A 20,712-nucleotide genomic window follows, 5' to 3' on the forward strand; every position below is an offset into this window, starting at 1 on the left:
GGATTGTGTTGCAGTGCTTTCTTTCTCCACCTTCTTCTTCCTTCATTAATGCTAAGCACCGACCACATCACATGTGCCTGCCACTCACGTACGCCTCGTTGCCCCTCTTGCTCGAGCCACCATCCGTTGTGTTGCTTTCACCACCGACCATCACTCTAACACCCCTCAACTATCGCCGCTATTCTCCAGCACTGCGATGACCTCTCACGCCACCCTAAAATTTAATCCTCCAACTCGCTGCCGTCGTCGACGTTGCGGTAAGCCGAGGCATCGCTGGCCCCCGCTCATTCAGGGCTCACGGTTGCCATGCGTTGTTCTCCCTGCAAAAATCGATTGAAACACTAGAAAATTTTCAATTGCTTGAGAATAAGCAACTGCATCGAAAGAAACATGACGAAGAAAGCTAAATCGCCGCATGGAGGACTTTCTTTTTAAAAATAGCCGATCTAGGGAACATCAATCATCATTGTTACTTCCCCATGATAGGGAATGTTTTCTACCCTTTGCATGTATCACCTCACTATCGCTTCTTTGGATCCATGCTATATTTTTTGGCAAAAAATATCGGGTGATGCTCCGCCAATATAATTGGATCGCGTCAGCCGCCTTGACATCCATTGGATGGCACGCTAGACAGCCGTCCAATCTCTCTTCTACAACAGCCGTGTGCCTCAGCCATTTGCAATGTGGCTCATGTTGCGCTTGAGGCTTCTCGCAACACGAACAATGTTGTGCTCCATCAAATAAAAAACATTTTCATTGCAACGTGGTCTATGTGTTGTTGCCCCTGTCCTATGCAGTGTTGCGACTCCAACATGGGCCATGTTGCAAATCCTAGGTAAGCTCACAAGAGACACGCGCGCCTCGCGCTGCCCCGTCCTTTGCAACATGGGCGATGTTGCAATCCCATATGAGCTCCCATAGGGACACACGTAATGCGCGCTAGGCAACGGATGGTGCGACAGAAATCAATCAGAAAACAATCGGTTGAGTGCTAGCCTTTTTCAAAAATATATTGTTTCAGAGTACTATACTATATCATGTCAGATTTTTTTTCTTGTTTCAAAGTTAAAATGTATCATAATATACTTTGAAACAAGAAAAAAAACATAACACAACAATCTGGAACAAAGTTGAAAATTGTATAACAGAGACGACATACCACGAATCTCAACATCAGACACACGCTAATTGAGACGTACTCCCTTCATTCCAAATTACTCGTCACAGAAATGGATGTACGTAGAACTAAAATACATCTAGATACATATCCATACCTACGACAAGTAGTTGGGAACGGAGGGAGTAGCTCAGATGGTTAGGCTCCTCGTGGTAGAACCAATCCACCAGGATTCAAGATGATGTGCCGACTCGGTCTCTCAAATGTGTTCATAAATGTAGGATGTGTGTGTGTGCGTTTATAGGCTTGAGTGTGCGTGTATACATGAGCGTTTGCGCGTGTTTAAAAAAAATTAGGCTTTGCTTCACGTAGGTACATATTGTAGGTAAACTTACGTGTTGGTGTGAATGGATTGGAAGAGAAAATGGCCGGCGGGTCCCCACCCCGCGAAAATCACTGGGCGAGAGAATTAGATTGTGAAGTTTAAGTAAGACTACGTAACCACGTTACGTAGGTGTAGGATTGTTGTCACCAAATACAAACGTTCGTGTGGAGCGTTCGCGTGTGTGCGGGTGTGTTTTCGTCAGCGTCAACGAGCAAGATCGTGTGTACTCTTTCTCAAGACTTGGCACGACGCCACGCAGGATGCTGACGTTGCTGGGCCCACCCAGCTGAAAGTGGGTGGGGGCCTCCTTGTCTTGTCCGGGCAGCTGACGTCTTGTGGTTGGAAAAGTCGTCCTCATCACACTTGACTGAGTACGTGGAGTACAAGTAAGCTTGACCATGCCCCATCTCCGGGGCAATGGCCATCACCGTCCACCACGTCCTCCTCGCGCTGGCGCTGATCCCGCTCGCGGCGGCGCAGCAGGAGTACCAAGCCAACGCGCAGTCCGACTGCTACGCCAACAACGGCAGCTCCGTCCTCGGCTACACCTGCACCAACACCTCCAGCTCCCCGCCGGCATGCGACACCTACCTGGCCTTCCGCTCCGACCTGCCCAGCTACGGCTCCCCCATCACCGTCGCCTTCCTCCTCAACGCCAGCGCGCCCGCCATCGCCGCGGCCAACCACGTGCCCGTCGCCGCCCCGGTCCGGAACAACACCCTGCTCCTCGTCCCCGTCCCCTGCGCCTGCACGGCCGCCGGCCGCTACCAGCACGACGCCGCCTACGCCGTCCAGTTCGTCGACGAGACCTACTTCTCCATCGCCGACGACACGTACCAGGGGCTCTCCACCTGCCAGGCGCTCATGGCCCAGAACCCCGTGCGCGACAGCGACATCCTCCCCGGCGTCGCGCTGACCGTGCCGCTCCGCTGCGCGTGCCCGTCCGCCGCGCAGGCCGCGGCCGGGGTGAGGTACCTTGTCACCTACGTCCTTGACTGGGACGACAACGCGTTCACCGTCGCTCAGCGCTTCGGCGCGGACTACCAGGCCCTGCTTCATGCCAACGGCATCACCGACGACACCACCGTGTACCCGTTCACCACCATGCTCGTTCCGCTCAAGGACCCGCCCACGTCTCAAATACCGGTAGTCTTGCCGGCGCCTCCGGCAGCGCCACCAGCACCGGCATCTGATTTGGTCCCGACGGCCAGTTCCAGTGAATCCAGCCGGTGGTGGATCACCGTCGGCGTTGGTGCTGGATGCAGCGCTCTTGCTTTGGGCGTGCTTGCTCTCTTCTTGCTATGGCGTCGGTGCTGTCGACACGGCGACCGAAACACGAAGACCGCCCCATGGCAGGCTCCGGCGAAGGGAGCTTTGATGTGGCCGACGGTGGAGGCAGTGGACGTGCGCGAGGCGGTGTGGTCGCTGACCGTGCACGACTACGGGGATCTAGAGAGGGCGACATCAGGTTTCTCGGAGGAGCAGCGTCTCGGGAACTCGTCGGTCTACCGCGCGGTGATCAACGGCGGCGCCGCGGCCGTGAAGCGCGTGCCCGGTGACGACATGGGCGCTGAGACCGAGGTTAGCGTCCTGGGGCGCCTCAACCACTCGAGCCTCATCTGCCTGTCGGGCCTCTGCATGCACGGCGGCAACACGTACATGGTGTTGGAGTTCGCCGAGAACGGTGCGCTTAGCGACTGGCTGCGCTTCAACGGCGGCGAGGTGCTCGGATGGAGCCAGCGCGTGCAGGTGGCGCTGGACGTGGCAGGCGGGCTCAACTACCTGCATAACTACACCGACCCTCCCTACGTGCACAGGAACCTCAAGAGCGGCAACATCCTCCTCGACGCGTGCTTCCGCGCCAAGCTATCAAACTTCGGCCTCGCGCGCGCGATCACCGTCGACGCCGACGACGATGACATCGGCCTGTGGATGACCCGGAACGTGGTGGGCACGCAGGGTTACCTAGCGCCCGAGTACCTGGAGCACGGGCTGATCGGCCCCCAGCTCGACGTGTTCGCGTTCGGCGTCGTCCTGCTTGAGCTCTTGTCAGGGAAGGAGGCGGCGGTGGCACCGGACAACGACGGGAAGGTGGTGCTGCTTTGGGAGGAGGCGGAAGGGCTGGGCCGGCTGGGAGACGGCGACGGCGCCAAGGACGACCTGCTGGACAGGGTGACGGCGTTCATCGACGGCCGGCTGGGCGGGCAGTACCCGTTGGATGTGGCGGTCGCCATGCTCGCCTTGGCGTTGAGGTGCGTGGCTCGGGAGCCCCGGGCGCGGCCGCCCATGGCCAAGGTGCTCCTTTCGCTGTCGGGGATGTACAGTACAATTGGACCCTGAGGCCACCGGATCTCCACCTACTGTCCTGCTCGGGAACAATAAGTCCACATTAGTAGCGCATATTACAGAGCAGGTCACCGTCGGCGTACGCATCCTATAGACTTGTGTTGCTAGCACCATCATCAATCAAATAAAACAAACGTCCACAGGTGTGTCTAAAACTCAGTCTCAAATGAGAGACGTCACAGTAGTTGTTTTGCTGCTAGCGGCACCTAGATGCTGCGAACGGCCATGAAAAATGTTGCGACAGTTTTGCATGCAACGATAACTGATGCTGCAACTGGTGTGAGTAAATCCATCCATCAATAAAAAAAGAGAAAAGTATGTTTTTGGTCCCTCAAGTTCCCACAAAGTATAAACTTGATCCCTCAATATTTTTTGGTATACATTTGGTCCCTCAAGTCTTAAAACCGGATAAGTTTGGTCCTAAACCAGATTTTGAGCACGTTGACCGGTTTTGACCGCCACAAAACCGCATGGTGAACGGTAAATTCAAAAAAAAACATTAAAAAAATCTGAAATTTTTTGGGGTCGAATATGCTTACATGCGCAAGATGCCAACAAAATTTCGCGCTCTTTTGGCTCTCGAGGAGCTCGTGGGAAAAAATTTAAAATATCTGCCTGATGAATAGTAAATTCAAAAAAAAATCTAAAACTTTTTGAGCTCCTCGAGTGTCAAAAGAGCACGAAAAGTTGGTCGCACCTTGCGCATGTAAGCATATTGGATCCCAAAAAAATTCAGATTTTTGTAATGTTTTTTTTTCAAATTTACCGTTCACCATGCGGTTTTGTGGAAGTCAAACCCGGTCAATGTGATCAAAATCTGGTTTAGGACCAAACTTATCCGGTTTTAAGACTTGAGGGACCAAATGTATACCAAAAAATCTTGAGGGACCAAGTCTATACTTAGTGAGAACTTGAGGGACCAAAAACATACTTTTTTGTCTCATGTGCACTTATGAGGTTTAACCATAGGGAATGACGAGCTGTGCCAAATAAGGAGACTTATCTGCCACTATAGCTGTCATAGTTAGGATAGCAGTACAAAGTGCAATAGCTAGCGGTAGTAGCTAGGACAGCGGCACAAAGTGCAATAGCTAGCAATTTAAATCGTTGGTCTCGACACAGAAGTGCGTTAAGACATGGGATCAGTGCTACTCTAGTTAGCAAGGCGTGCTAAAGGTGATCTATTCTGGAATAAGACCAAACTGGTTGCTGATATCCTAGTATGCAAGAGCTCTACCACGTCTCTAGAAAAAAACATCTATGTAAATTACATGCACTCCTTCAAATATTTATAAGATTGACACCATATTAAATTGGTCTGAAAAACTTGCATGTAAATTTCAATCTTGTTTTGACATTTGCAAGGTTGCGAGAGATAGATTTTACAAGGCTCGGTAAACAAACATAGTCCGTTTTTTTCTCACCCGAACAGCCACCCTCACACTAAGCGAAAACAAATGTATAAACATGCAACAACAGCTAGGAATGACTAAGACGTGCATTCTGACATCAGAAGTAGCTGAATATGTGAGAGGAGCTAAGGCTGCCCGGTTGCAATGTCCCAAAGATGTAAATTATAAAAGCAGTAGATGTGGATCATGGTAGTGATTGCTCAAGCTCTTCGTTCAGCAGCCAGAGCCCTATCTAACTCGCCAACTTCTCTCTACTAATCCTATACGAAAAGACCTTACTGCGGTTGGATTGCATGATCCCAACGTCTCCTAATCCTACAATCTACTATAGTACAATGATTTCACCAGAGCAACTGCCAAACTGTGGTGGGACGATCGTATAAGTACACTCTCAGCTGGCAATAACGTGAGAACTAGTGAATATATAGAACGTGTGATGACACCATGAAGCACTATTTTCTCCTCCAACAACTCAAGAGTGCAGTTATAAGTTGATCCGGCCTCTCACCAACTAACTCCGCTCCCGCAAAACTGTTCAGATCAAGAAGTAAATGCTAACATTTGAGGGCAAGTGCACAAATACTTCAAGATTGCAAAGGCCATTATTTCCCCTCATTCTAATCTCGTCAAAAGATATTTCAGTGGTCCTCTGTTTATCGTAGTCCATGACTTCTTCACCAGATACTTTCAGCATACATTCACCCAATGAATCTTCAACCTTGACCTGCTTCTATATATGACTTGTGTCTTCCAATGTGTGTCTCTCATAGGTGCTCATCTTCAAGATTATATCTACATAGCTGAATACATTAATACTTAAATAACATCGCACCGTAGCAAAAATGAAAGGATGACACTTCTTCTTTGTTCATTGGTCACCATATGAATCTTAAACTACTCTAGCATCTATTTAAAAAAGGATATTTAACTATCCTATAATGAAACCGTTAGATCCTTTCCCATGAGTAAATCCTCTCACCACTCTTTGAAGCCGTCTTGTGGTCTCGCTCAAGGTTTTAGATCACGTTTTTGCGGCTTCGTGATGTAGTTCGAGCTATGGCTATGTCAGCTACTGTGAGCTATCACGGTAACTATTTACAATATGATTTTATACAAAAATAAAAGTAAATGCCTAACAGAATATCATCCGCCATGGAAGGACTAAATTCAATCCACCCATCAACTAATTGACGGATGAATAGATGATTTATTTTATTGTTTGGCTGGGACATCGTGAGTGTTGGTTAGAGTCATCATGATGTAGTCACCGGCCAACCAAGCTCCAAGATAAAGTACCGACCTAGTCTATTATGGTTTCTATTTTTCCATGTTATTTACTTATACATGGCCGTTTTGGGGTAACTTACCCAATTATTACAGGGTTTTTTTTGTCTCATGTGCACTTACGAGGTTTAACCATAGCTAATGACGAGCTATGCCAAATAAGGAGACTATCTCTGGAAGTGTTCTTCCACTCCCGAGCTCAAATGAGCTCGGGCTAACAGTAAAACTGAAAGAAAATAAAAAAATAAAAAAATCTGAACTTTTTTTTGTGGTAACCTTTGACAAAACTTTTCTATGCTTGAAAATTTTCATCACGAAATGACATTCATGCAAGTCATGGAAAAAAAACCAATACTCCAAAATGCAAAATGCTTTCAAAAAAAGCATTTTTGGAGTATTGATTTTTTTTTTTTGCCATGACTTCCAGGAATGTTCATTCATGATGAATTTTGGGAAGCACATAGAAAATTTGTCAAAGGTTGTCACAAAAGAAATCAGAATTGTTTGTTCTATTTTCCCAATTTTATTGTTCACCAGGAGCATTTGAGCTCAGGTGCAAATACTCCAGGTCGATTATCTCCTACTATAGTTGTACAATGTGCAATAGCTCACGGCCGTAGGTAGGATAGCATTACAAAGTGCAATAGTTAGCAATTTAAATCGTGGGTCTCTACACAGAAGTGTGTTAACACATGGGATCGGTGCCGCTCACTTAGCCAGGCGTGCTAAAGGTCATCTATTCTGGAATAAGACCAAATTATATGAAACTACCATGTCTCTGAAACTATTACATGATCTCCTTCAAATATTTATAAGAGTTAAAAAAAATATTGACACCATATTAAATTCTTTGAATCTTCCATGTGATTATTAATCTTGTTTTAATATTTGCAAGGTTGCCAGAGATAGATTGTACAAGGCTCAATAAACAAACATAATCCGATTTTCTCTCTCACCAGAATAGCCAATCCCACTGAGCGAAAATAAAGGTATTAACATGCATCAACAGCTAGGAATGATAGAGATATTCAATCTGACAGCTGAATTAACTGAATACGTGAGAGGAGCTAAGGATGCTCGGTTGCAATGTCCCAAATATGAAAATTGTAAAAGCAATAGATGTGTGGATCATGGGAGGGATTGCTCAAGCTCTTCGCCCAGCAGACAGAGCCCTGTCCAATTCCCCAACTTGTTTCTACTAATTCTTTACCAGAGTGCATGATCCCAACGTCTCCTAATCCTACAATCTACGACAGTACAATGATTTCACCAGAGCAAGTGACAAACTGTGGCGGGACGATCGTATAAGTACACTCTCAACTGGAAATAACGTGACAACTAGTGAATATATAGAACGTGTGATGATACCATGAAGCACTATTTTCTCCTCCAACAACTCAAGAGTGCAGTCATAAGTTGATCTGGCCTCTCACCAACTAACTCCGCTCTCGCAAAACTGTTCAGATCAAGAAGTAAATGCGAACATTGGAGGGCAAGTACACAAATGTTTCAAGCTTGCAAAGGCCATTATTTCTTCTCATTCTAATCTCGTCAAGAGACATTTTCAGTGGTCTTACTTTTTATCATAGCCCATGACTGCTTCACAAAATACTTTCAGCGTACAATCAACTAGTTAATCTTCAATCTTAACATGCTTCTGTATATGATTTGTGTCCTCCGACGTGCGTCTCTCGTAGGTGCTCATCTTCAAGATTATATCTACATAGCTGGATATATGGATACTTAAATAGATTCCCACTGCATCATCTTACCAAAGTGGAAAAAGGAAAGGATGACACTGTTTCTTCGTTCATTGGCCAGCATACAAATCTTAAACTATTCTGGTATATCATCTATCTAGAACAAGAATATTTAACTATCCTATAGTGAAACCGTCGACAACATCAAGTAAATTTGCCAGCTCCTGTGATGAACTTCCATCTTTGCAATGTCATGTGTTAATTTTCTATTGACACTTACTTTAGAAACACGGTATTGCACACATTACCAAAACGGGGGGCACACTCTAATTTGTGAGACAAACAATCAAATACAAGCATGATGAAGTTTCTTGTTCACATATCGGATACCACTGAAGCAACTAACCATGCTATCTGCACTAGGTAACATAAACATGACAAGTGATGCACATGCAATTTCCTACAAGGAGTGCTATGACTTATGTGATGTTGTGGAGCGCTCGCTTTCACTTCATTTCTCTCTCATGCCACCTATTAGGATGGCATTCACGACTAATGAATTGCAACGACCATATTCAAGAAACAACTTTGCCCTGACTCAACTTAACCATGTTTGTTACATGCTTAAAAAACCATCATGCATCCTTTCTCATCAATATGGTGCATAAACCTTCTAGCGCAACATTAGGCAATAATTGTGTAAAGTTATGTCCTACAAAAGCCACTGACAAATCATTGGATATTCTCATGAAACTCCATCTACGAGAACAACCAATTCCCAAATCCATCATAATAATTTCATTAAGGTAGCAAAGCAGTGTGCTGACACTTCAGAGGCAAGTACCAGAAGAATAGTCCTGTAATACATTTACCCACCGTAGCTAGGTCAGAAAGATATTTGCGCGTGGATTTGGCTTCCTACACTCAGTTTTACATACAAAAATACGAGATATACACAGAAAATCAAAACCAATTGCACATTTCAAAGAAGTTGTATATAGCACTGGAAATCAGTGTTTACATGATGATGAGCACAAACTCTTGAACATAAAGGTACATCAGGACACAACACTTAAAAATAATTAAATATTCTTATAAGAAAAGCACAGTAAATCCTAAATACCCAACGGTCAGGCGAAAACACCTTGACCGAAAAATTCTCCATTTGATGCATCTTCAAGTAGTCATGGGTGCTAATAGTTTGTATCAGCAGTTCCATTTATAAGCCTAGTTCCTTATATATGTGGCCCAAACAAATATGGATATGATGGGCCAAAATTCCATCAGCAGGTTGCAAAGGATTTTTGTTGCTAATATTACCAATGTGCGAATTAGCCCAATTCGAGTACATAATGATGGGCCAGAAGAACCCACTTTACCAAAAATTCAATTTTGTTGCATAGAACAACAAAGGGGATAATGACACAGATAGTGACAGCACACTTATGAGCAACTGGCGCTAGCACCATGTATAAGCCTAGTGCAAAAGCTGCTGTGAAACATGTGACTGATGTTGCTCCAAAATACAAGGCTACGAGTAAGAAAATTTTGCGACTGTGTGAGTAGTATCCAGAATATATGAGACCTACTATAGCCATCGCAGACAAGATGAAAGAGAGTGTGCTCGCTATTATGAATGCATCAAAAGCATAACTCCCAGAAAGTGTAGGCGTGCCTCCATTGGTATGCTCATCGGCTCTGTAACCTCCAGGAAGGGCAAAAGTAGCACCAAACGTCATAGTTGCAATTAGCACTACAGCAATACACAATGTTTGTGTTGAATCTTTCACCTTTGCTAATTCTTCTTTTTCATAATGTTTTAGCTGGTCATTGTAGTTTTCTTCAAAGTGATCCTGGCGACAGCCACCACTCCTAGCACTAACGACTTTAAGTGCAAAGTGTATCCTGGCTTCACTGTTCTGCAAAAAGAAAGAGAAATAGGTGAAGCCAAACCACACAAATCTCCATTGATTTCTTTCGCATCAAGGGCAGTGCTTAAAAATAAACTGGTAGAGTACATTACCTGATCATCAAAAAATCCTGAGGGGATCTTATACTGTGACATATCTAGAGCAGTTTGCCGTTTCTTATTTGGTAAGTTTAAACGTATTTGCCGATTACCTAACAAAGCACAAAACATTGGAAGACTCCCTGTCTGGATAGCTAGGTGTAGTGCAGTGTTTCCATCATTATCCTGCATATTCAGAATCGATGAGAGCGATCGATTTCTGCAAACAAAACTGACTATCCTGACTTTCTTTTTCTCAGCAGCTACATGAAGGAATGTCCTTCCCATGCTGTCGCGCAAACCGGCGCTGGTTGGGGACTTGTTAAGAAACATGATGATTGTCCCTCTTTCACCAACAGAGGCAGCAACGTGTATTGGAAATAATCCATTGTGGTCTGATTGATACAATGCAGCTGAGTTAGCTTCCAATACTTGGCAGCATACACTTCCTTGGAGACTTTGCCCTAACAGAGCTGCAGCAAAATGGAGAGGTGTACTCCCGCTTTCATCTGTTTGTGTAGTGAGATCACTGTTCCATTCCAAGACCTTTTTAGTAAGCTCTGCAAATAGATATTTCTTTCAAGTTAATCAAGGTGAGAACAACAACTACTATCTAGACGACACTAAATTATAATCGGCAAGCTAAATAAAAATATCAATATCGTCTCAATAGTCTTTCATAGGGTAACCTCATTGTATATATATCGAATCTTGTCAGCTATCCATGGACACTTATTATATACTGAAATACCAAATTAGATATAAACTCATTCCACTGTGTTACCAAGTTTTGTAATCTACATAAACCCCACATCTTGCACATTTGATTAATTAGACCAAAATATGGAATTGTACACCAAGTAAGGATGTAGCGCAGCCAGGTGCATGCGCTCTTATTAGCGTAAGTAAAACACTATAAAGAGGGGCACAAAATACAACGGAAAGAGTGATGTTTGTATATTTATGCGGCAGACAACAGAAAAAGGGAGAAGCAGAACAATGTGAAGGGGGTGCAATTCTGTGAAAATTATTGGGAGTAATGTGTAATACAAGGCTCTCGCTTGCTATTGCTAATACGAACATTAACTAGGAGCAAGAATTACGAGTCAAGCCGAGTGGTCAGAATGCCGACTCATAGACAAATTAATCATGACTAGTCACGATTAGTGCTTGACTAGCCGACATGTAGTTCAGCAGTAGCTACTAAAAAAATACTATAGTACTTAACTACCAAGGCCTTGTACAATGCAAGGTGCTTAGGGGAGGTGCTTAGAGAAATAAACCAGACTTTTCTTAAGCACCGGTGCGTATTTGTCAGGGTAGACGCTTAGTTAGGCGTCTCTCCTGTAGGAATAGGCACCGGTGCTTCAGAAAAACCCGGTTTATTTTTCTAAGCACCTAGCATTGTACAAGGCCTAATACTACTGTCGTACAATAAATTTTGAAAGCATGGGAAGTAGAGGAACCCGAGACCATAACAACATAACTTAAATCACTACTTCACTTGGGATTAATAGTTATAGCAACATCTATGCAGGCAGCACAGAAAGGCCCGTAAGCATCACACTAGTAGACAGCAGCCACTAATTGAAATAAAATTAGAACTTAGGCAGCAGCCACAAATTGAACCGTAAAAAACAGAGTACAGAACAGAGGAGCTTATGGGTGGCTGGGAGGGAGAGGACAAGATGCAGGGGAGGGGAAGGACCGGAGAAGAAGCTAGCGAGAAGGAAGAGGGGAAGCTGGCGGCTGGAGCAGTGAGGAATAGGGGAAACCAGAGGGAGGGGAGAAACTGGGGAAGAGGAAGATGATGCATATGTAGTGCAGATTGGTGGGGAGGAGGAAGCAGAGAGGGGTGGCGACGCCTTGTGTGCAGATATGGAGGCACCAGATCGGAGCTCGGCAGGACCGGGCGTGGTGGTGCCGCTGCAGCGAAGCTGCCCCAACCCCCCCCCCCCCCCCCCCCCCCCTTCCCCTTTGCGAACACTCTTGATTCTTGAAGCTCACAACCTGCATCTACCTTATGTACGGGCATTCCAGAATGGCAGTAATATAGGGAAGATAAAGGCACACTCAAGACTTTCATCAGGACATCTATGGAAGACTCATACTATTGTTTCTGTGAACAGAACCTGCGGAAGATTGTCAATAGGATTCATTTTTTAGGATCATCAAACAAGATTTTTCAGATGGAGTTATAACTAAGGGCGATATGAAAATGCATTGAAAAGACTTCCATTTGGGCTACTTACATTGCTTACCCTCAAGAACAAGTTGCTCAAGAATAATAGACTCGGTTGCCTCTCACAACATCGTGTGTGCATAAAAGTTGTCCCAGAATTTATAAGAGGTAATTAACAATTTTTAGTCACTGGAACTACAAACTGCAACCCAGCTTTTTCTCTGTCATCTTAACTACATGTACTCTTATTTCCTGCAAATCTCCTTCTGCAAACTGCAGTGGTCAAAGAACTAAATACTAGTGTTAATTTTTTCGCAAATTGGTCTTTATTAGGAGATCTGAAGTCTTGCATGTGACTTATGAGAAATGGTTTTTATTACTTGAAAGGGAGTGGGACCATGGCGCAGTGGTAAAGCTGCTGCCTTGTGACCAAGAGGTCACGGGTTCAAGTCCTGGAAACAGCCTCTTACAGAAATGTAGGGAAAGGCTGCGTACTATAGACCCAAAGTGGTCGGACCCTTCCCCGGACCCTGCGCAAGCGGGAGCTACATGCACCGGGCTGCCTTTTTTTTTTAAAGGGAGTGGGACCATCTTGCAGATCAGACAGCCCAGCAGAGGACCGCATCACTGCGGCTTGGTACCATACCTTTCTCAACACTTGGGCCATTAAATACTGCATTGTTCAGTAATAAAAACAAAGACAGAATTTTATATGTAATTCTTACAAACTAGCAAAGCACACAAGAGCGGCATATCCTTACTCTGTGCTTGGAGCCCATGTCATGCTTCATAAAAATTATAGATTGCATTAGAATTACTTGATTGTCTCAATAAGAACAAGAGTGATGTGTCGTAGAGTTTCAGAGAATTTCATAGAATAACATGTCTCAGTGGAATGCACTACTGAAAGTTTCCAGATCATATAATGGTATAGAATATGTAAACACCCAGCTTGAATGTTTATTAGCTCAGGGGATTATATCAAACTCGCATACACACCGGAACAAATCAGGTTAGCGGAAAGGTAAAGGAGCATATGCTAGATGTTGCTCAATGTTTGATGCTTCTGATGAATTTTCCAAAAATTTACAGGGCAAAACTACACTTGTACAAGTATAAGTAGGAGGTATAAGAGGCAAATACATGCTCAAAAAATGAAAAATATATGCAGAAAACGGTAGGTCAAGTCAGATATAAAAGATTTAGTGGAAAGATGCATGTGTACCTGTGCCTCGAAGAACCGCGGCATGCAACGCATTCTGTCCATTAGGCCCGGAGTAGGAAAGCTACATGTTACTTGCACTATAAAGTGTCTCAGCAATGATGTCCTCTTCCAGCAAGATAGCCAGGTACAGAGGTGAAGTGCCGTCTTTCGGAATACTGGCCAACTCTGAATTTTCCTCCATTAGCAGCTTGACTATGTCATTATCCCCAATATGGACTGCCTGATGCAATGCTGTCTCCTTAAGCTTGTTCTCCATTTCCACGAATTCCTTCACTCTGTTAACACTCGTACTCTCATCTCTGGCCAAACTAATGAGATGAGAGACCATCCGGAACATCCCAGCTCGTGCAGCACAGTGCAGGGGCGTGTCGCCGTTATTGTTTTGCGCAAACAGAAGGTGTTTTGCCTTGCTATGGATGGTGTCCACACTCCTCAAGAAGCCATCACTGTCGCCATATGTGGCCACCACATGGAGTACGGTGCCCCCTTCAGTGGTGACTCCATCCAGGAGTGACGGCACAGTTGAAGGCAGGTTAAGAAATGCTTCGATATCATCGGAAACTCGCTGCGTTGACGCGCTTTTGTTGATGCAGCTGTCGGAGCCGTAGGCCATAAGCAGGTCAAGAAATGCTTGACTAGGCATAATGGAAGGTTGCACTTGATCGATTCCCCTGTTGAGCAGAAACTCCAAGTCCTGCCAAGAGCCAGAGCATGCTGATGATAGGAGCAGGGGGTTCATGATTACCAGGAGGGGTTCTGCAGTGGATTCATGGATGCTGGAGGCCATCACCGCCACAATCGTTGCTGAATCTTCCTTGCTCGCCAGATCTTCCACTGCCACTGAATTTTGCCTCGGAGAGCAAAACTAGGAGGTTCCTCAACAAGATCACTAGTTCACCACCACTGGGTGCAAGCTCTCCACTTCCTGCACAAGTTGGATGCTTAGTGTATGATGGCTGCCCAAGTCGTCTTCACCCCCACCCTGCGATGAGAATAAGTCGTCGTCTTGATCCAGATCAACTAGTTAATTCTGCAGGCAAACGAACTATTTAATTTGATATGCTCCAATTGAAGTACTAACAGCAGATACTAGTGGCTGAATGCTGATATAATATGCTCTGATACAAGTTGCTGCTATAATATGCTATATGCTCCAAACGAAGTATTCAGCTTTGTCGTTTCTTAGTGATCTTGCGCTGCAATCATGCCCACTAAAAAAAAGGTGGAGACGGACAGATTGCAGATGCTAACTAGTCGCAAGATTTCAACCAATTTTGGATTCCTACGGAATTTGTAGAGAGCAAACAAAAGGTGGGAGGGACTTATCAATTCGCTGCTAGGCGTACGGATTCCCAGCAACCGTAGGCGCGAACATGCCGGAGGCCGGACGCGGAGCCTGACGGGGCCGGCGACTTGCGGCAGGCTGGGGCGGCGGCGCCGGAGCGTCAGCGCAACGAGATGCGCCCAGATGCGGCCGTATCTCCGCGTGAGGCGTGGGGAGCGGCAGGGGGAGGCGAGGCGACGACAGCGTTTGCAGCCGGCGGAGAGGCGCAAAGTTGCTAATTTGGTGGACGGCGGCGTGCTGGCCGAGTGGGGAATCTCCGGGAGTAAAATGCCACATTGGTCCATGAACTAGTTTAAGATGCGCACTTCAGTCCATTCACTCTAAAATTGCAGTCTAGTCCATAATCTTGGTGCAAGTGATACGATTACGTCCAAAACGATTCTCAGAGATGGGAGGTGCTGACGTGGCATCCACGTGTGAGTGGATTTTTTTTTGCGAGGAGTTTTCAGTGAAATTAACAACATGTCCTAAGCTCGAACTACTTTTTGGTCATTTGCTAACTTTTTAACCACAAACTAACAAGTACTACGTCATGTGGAACATCAAAAGAGTGCATCATGTACGGCATGAAGATGCTTTCGGTTTCCACTTGCTATGAACACAACAAACAACGTACGCACAGATGCTCAATGCATCTCGACGAACCGGCTAATCATCCGATCAATCATGCACCCAAGTCCTACACGGTCAGCAACAGTACAGGCCAGACAACGTCATCTACCCGGCACTGAATTCCACAATGCTTTCCTATTCCTACCATGTCTGATGTTTGCACGGCTTTGCCTTGGGGACTTGGCAATCTTACAACTTTTAAAACGAGTGTTTGTGTAAATATGCCTCCCAGAGGGTACTTCACTCATATATTAGTTGTTGTGTACAACTGTCGTCTTGCTCACAGTTAGAGTAACGTGTTCACTTAATGTGGTGCAACAACCATGTCGAACATGTTAGAATTATGTCGAATATAGTGTACAAGGTAGGTTACAATTGAACTTGTAGTTGTATTGCGTTTAGATAGACTATGGAGTCGTGTCCTAATAGGACACTTGTATCCTAGGCCTCTCATATATAGTGGGGGCTAGACACACGATGTAACCTATGCCAACATAATAGCACAGGAACGCGAGGGAAGCCGGCGGCATGTGCCACCGTCCAGGGCAACCGGGTGCGGTATTATAGCAGTGTCATGGGAAGGAGCGTCCATAGTCAAGCCCCGGGGATGTAGCCATGATGGTGAACCTCGTTAACAAATTTTGGTGTCATGCTTGTGTGATTGTTTGTCTTTGAATGATCAACGGTATGCCTCGAATTTACTCTAACGAGTGGTATAATGAGCAAGGTTCAATTTGAGGTTGTGGATAGTTGATCTGGAGGAAGCGATCGGAAGGCGCGTGTTCTTGTAGCAGCATCAGGCGAGACGTGCGGCGGTCGGATCGATCGGGCGAGTGTATTGCAGCGGCGGAGTCGGATTAATCGGGGCATGTGCGAGTAAGCGGCGGCGGCGCACGCGGCCGAAGTTCCAGGGCAGGCAGAGGCGCTGTGCAGCCACGCACGCGTGACCCAAGCCTAGCGGGTAGCGAGGGGCGCAGCCCGGGTAGTTTGTGGCACTTGAATCCAAGGCTCGGGCGTGCAAGGCTAGAAAGATGCTGGAAGCTACAAGGCGTACCAGATTTGTTTTGAAAAGAAAAAGAGGACCGAGTCCTTATTTGACACAAGGAGACAAGTGGCAGATTGATTCAGCGGAAGGAAAACCCATTGATACATGAGGGACGCATCCATCGGAATTGAGTAAATAGCATAAAACTACTACTTTACAGGCTAGGGTTCCAAAAAACTATCGGTTTTAAATTTTTCACTGATAACTACCAACTCGGGGGTCGGCTGTTTCAAAAAACTCTAAATGTCCATTGCTTAAAAATTAAACCTGTTTATGACAGATCGGGCCACACCTAAACATTCCGTCTATTTGACCATGTGTTTGACCGTTAACTGATATGCAGGGCCCACATGTTAGTGCCTGAAAAAGCAATCAAGTCCCTGGAAGTTTTCTAAAAAAGCAATCGAGTCCCTGAAGTTTCAAAAAAGCAATCAGGTCCCTAGATCCAGAGGAGGCGCACCCACCATGGCAGGAGCTCGATCTCGAGCGCTCTGCCTCCGGTCGGCGAGCCGCGCCCACAGCGGCGGAATCCACGCTGTGCACCACCTGAGGCCGGCGAGCCGCACCCGCAGCGGCCGCCATGCCGGGCATCACCTGCAGCGGCGAGCCGCGCCCGCAACGGCTGCCATGCCGTGCCTCACCTGCGCCGCGGCCACGCCATGACTCGCGGCTCCCGTGCCTCGCCTGGGGCTGCCGCCACGCCATGACTCGCGGACGAGGCCGGCCTCGTCACCACCAGGAGCTCCGGCTCGGGTGGAAGGGTTGCCGGCTCGGGGGGGATGGGGGAGGGTCGCCGGCTCGGGGGAGAGGGTCGCCGGCCTGGGTAGAGAGGGGGGTCGCCGGCTCTGGAAGGGAGGGAGGTCACCGGCTTAGGAGGGGAGATGGCCGGGACGGGAGACACAGGGGGAGGGAAGAGAAGAGATGGAGAGGAAGAAGAAACTTACATGTGGGCCCCACATGTAAGTTAACGGTCAAACTAAGGTCAAACTAACGGTGTGTTTACATGCGGGCCCGACCTGTCATAATCGGTATCAACTGATAAAGACTCAACAATTTGGGTTTTTTGAAACAGCCAACCCCTGAGTTGGTAGTTATCAGCAAAAAATTTGAAACCGGTAGTTTTTTGGAACCCTAACCTGTAAAGTAGTAGTTTTATGCTATTTACTCATCGGAATTAGCAAGGCAGGGCAAAGCAATTAGCCTAGCAATCAGAGTTGAGCCAAGACATGAGCTGCTACAAGTGAGGACCAGAAGGATTTTTTTGGTTGGATTGGCTAGTAGTATGCGGAAGACTAGAGGTTATGTTCGTGTACTTGGGGCATCGTGTGTAAAGCTCGGATAATTTTTTGCAGGGTCGGCCATACAAAGGACTATGGCACCAACGGGTATCAGGTTTGAGGTGGAGAAATTGACTGGACTGGAAACCTTGGGTTATGGCAGACAAAGGTGAAAGATTTGTTGGCGCAATAGAGATGCTTGAAGGCGTTGCGGGAAGTCATGACAGCTGAGACGGAAGTATCATGTGATGGATGGGAATTCACGGAAGATGATTTGGGAGCCTCGAGCGTGTCATGCAGCCCGATAAGTTCGGCTCGGTCGGACTAGGTAGTCTGACGGATCGATATAAGTCGGTTGATACAGATGATGGTGGTGGGATTGGCGATGACGACATAGGTGTGTGGTGCTGATGGTGACCGACTTCTGGGCGTGGAAACACGTGGCGCAGACCCGAGTGCTTGTGTGAGTTCGACAAGACTATGGCACGGGGTTGATTCAAGGTGGTGTACACATGGAGCTTGAAGTCAACGGGGCACGAGGGTGGACTGATCATCTACCATGGAGTCATATTTAAGGTGGAGCTGGACTGAGGGGCTACGGCGTAAGGATCCAGAGAATCGAAGCATGTTTCAGCTGGAGAAAAGCGAGTGACACGTAATTCGGACTGGAGCCTAGTGGTCCGATGGAAGCGTAAAACTCGTCATTGGTCGGTGATGATCGATGTTACTCTGCAGTGGGGGTTGAGTGGTTTGGGTTCGCGACCCTTGAGACTCGACGAGGACAGTGGAGGCTCGACGCAGTAATAGCGGCGAGGCGCGCGGTACGCATGGGACATGGAGACGGACCAGGGCTCTGGTGGTCATACATGTGGTGAGACAACTGTGAATTTGACTCGAGATGACTACACGCAACATTGAAATTCCCTCAAATTTCAGACAAGCAGTCAAGAAAGGAGCGGTGACGTTGAGTTCAGATAACTCTTATGTGTGACACCCAATATGTGAGTTGTTCACTTTCACGCAGATCAGTGATCAGTGTGTGATGGCGTTGTACTGATGCTCTCAAAGTTGGGAGCGCAAACTAGAGTAATGTGAAACTTAATTTGCTCGAGTGTTAACTGTGGTCAAGAAAAGAAGGGACTACAAGTTGCAAGTGAAGTCAGATGGAGTCTTTGGAGTAGCAGCGGTAATCATGGGATAAGCTCAAGTCCAATGTACATGGAAGTTTGATGCATTGACGAACTCAAGGTGGTGGAGAATATTCACCAAGGTGGAGTTTGTTAGAGTTGTGTCGAATATAGTGTTACAGTTGGACTTGTAGTTGTATTGTGTTTAGATAGGATATGGAGTCGTGTCCTAGTAGGACACTTGTATCCTAGGCCTCTCATATATTGCGGGGTAGACACACGATGTAACCTATGCCAACATGATAGCACAGGAACGCAGTGGAAGCCAGCGGCATGTGTCGGCGTCCAGGGAGACCGGGTGCGGTATTATAGCGGTATCATGGGGAGGAGCGCCCATAGTCAGACCCCGGGGATATAGCCATGATGGTGAACCTCATTAACAAATTTCGGTGTCATGCTCATGTAATTACTTGGTCCTTGGATGATCAACGATATGCCTCGAATTTATTCTATCACAACATGATAGAATCATGTGGTGCATGTGGTCTCTACGAACTCAGGACGTACATTATTGTTTTGTAGTGTCTTCATTGATGTGGTTTGGTCGAATAGTTGTTGCATTCACATCAAATCATTCCAGGCCACAAGTCGAACAATATTAATGATTAGATCAACTTAATACATATTAAGTTATGTAGTACAATGTACTGTAGAAACTCTCTTGACCAAGGGGGGTTAACAAGAAAGGTAAACTTTTTGCGTAGGTTGGTCAAACGAACTGGGTACACAGCTCGGGCATGTATGGAACCGTCGAATGGACTTTCAGTTGGATGGCTTCTATCCACATCCTTGGTCCCCAGCTTCGTATTATGAAAAATTGACAGCCACAATGATTCACCTTGGGCATAACTGACACTGGAGCTCAAGGCAACAACTGTCTATATCAAAGAAGGCATCGCCATCTCATCATGGATCGGTGCTCCTCACCAGCAACTTTGTGGAACGGGCGAAGGTATATCGAGTCTATTATGGACACAACAAAGAGAATGGAGTGGGAATGGGACGTGGTAGAATGCCATAGCATGAAGATGGTGTGCAACCTCAGCCCAATGTCAGCGCACTCGGTGTGTGATACCTGAAGAGAAAAAAAAGCATGGCTTTGAAAATTGGGAAGGAAGGAAGTACTTCTCTTTCATGGGAGAGAAGGATGTTTGGGTCTAGATGTGACCCTACGTTGTTGGGCATAAATTCATTAGCCAAATCATAATCATCATCATTGTACCATTTCGTAGAGGTTGTGGCTTCCTTAGATGGTAAAACACTCTTTCCAGGTACCCTTTGAGCTTGCACCACCCTTTTGACAATGTACCTCCCTTTGATGTTGTGAATGATATTTGTGAGGCATAAAGTCATCATTGTTGTTCTCGTTTGCGCCACTCTTACCGGATCTACTAATCTTTGAGCTTCCACCACTCTTGGACGATGTACCACCCTTCGATGATGTAGGGCCCTTACATCCACTAACAACGTCGGATCTACCACCCACTGAAAAGTTAGCTAGGATCTCTTTACTCGACAACCTTGCTTCCGCAAGGTACCACTACACTTTACAAATACAAATAGTAATAAGAGCAACAATTAGAA

The 20,712-nt window shown here is 46.3% G+C and overlaps 2 protein-coding genes across 2 annotated transcripts; one reads left to right on the forward strand and one right to left on the reverse strand.

The window, feature by feature from the left end:
• The first annotated feature begins 1,922 nt into the window (after positions 1-1,922).
• LOC123152898 (protein LYK5-like) lies at positions 1,923-3,845 on the forward strand. The gene has a single exon (XM_044572284.1). It carries the CDS (start codon positions 1,923-1,925, stop codon positions 3,843-3,845), a length of 1,923 nt encoding a protein of 640 aa, XP_044428219.1.
• A 5,360-nt stretch (positions 3,846-9,205) lies between these two features.
• Positions 9,206-15,257, reverse strand: LOC123149740 (protein ACCELERATED CELL DEATH 6). The gene is made up of 3 exons (XM_044569449.1): positions 13,663-15,257; positions 10,271-10,815; positions 9,206-10,166 (listed from the first exon to the last, which is right to left on the reverse strand). The coding sequence occupies exons 2-3, from the start codon at positions 10,586-10,588 to the stop codon at positions 9,579-9,581; spliced, it is 906 nt and encodes a 301-aa protein (XP_044425384.1). The 5' UTR covers positions 10,589-10,815; positions 13,663-15,257; the 3' UTR covers positions 9,206-9,578.
• Positions 15,258-20,712: the final 5,455 nt, after the last annotated feature.

Source organism: Triticum aestivum, chromosome 7A, assembly GCF_018294505.1.
Source record: "Triticum aestivum cultivar Chinese Spring chromosome 7A, IWGSC CS RefSeq v2.1, whole genome shotgun sequence".
Taxonomy (NCBI): Eukaryota; Viridiplantae; Streptophyta; class Magnoliopsida; order Poales; family Poaceae; genus Triticum; species Triticum aestivum.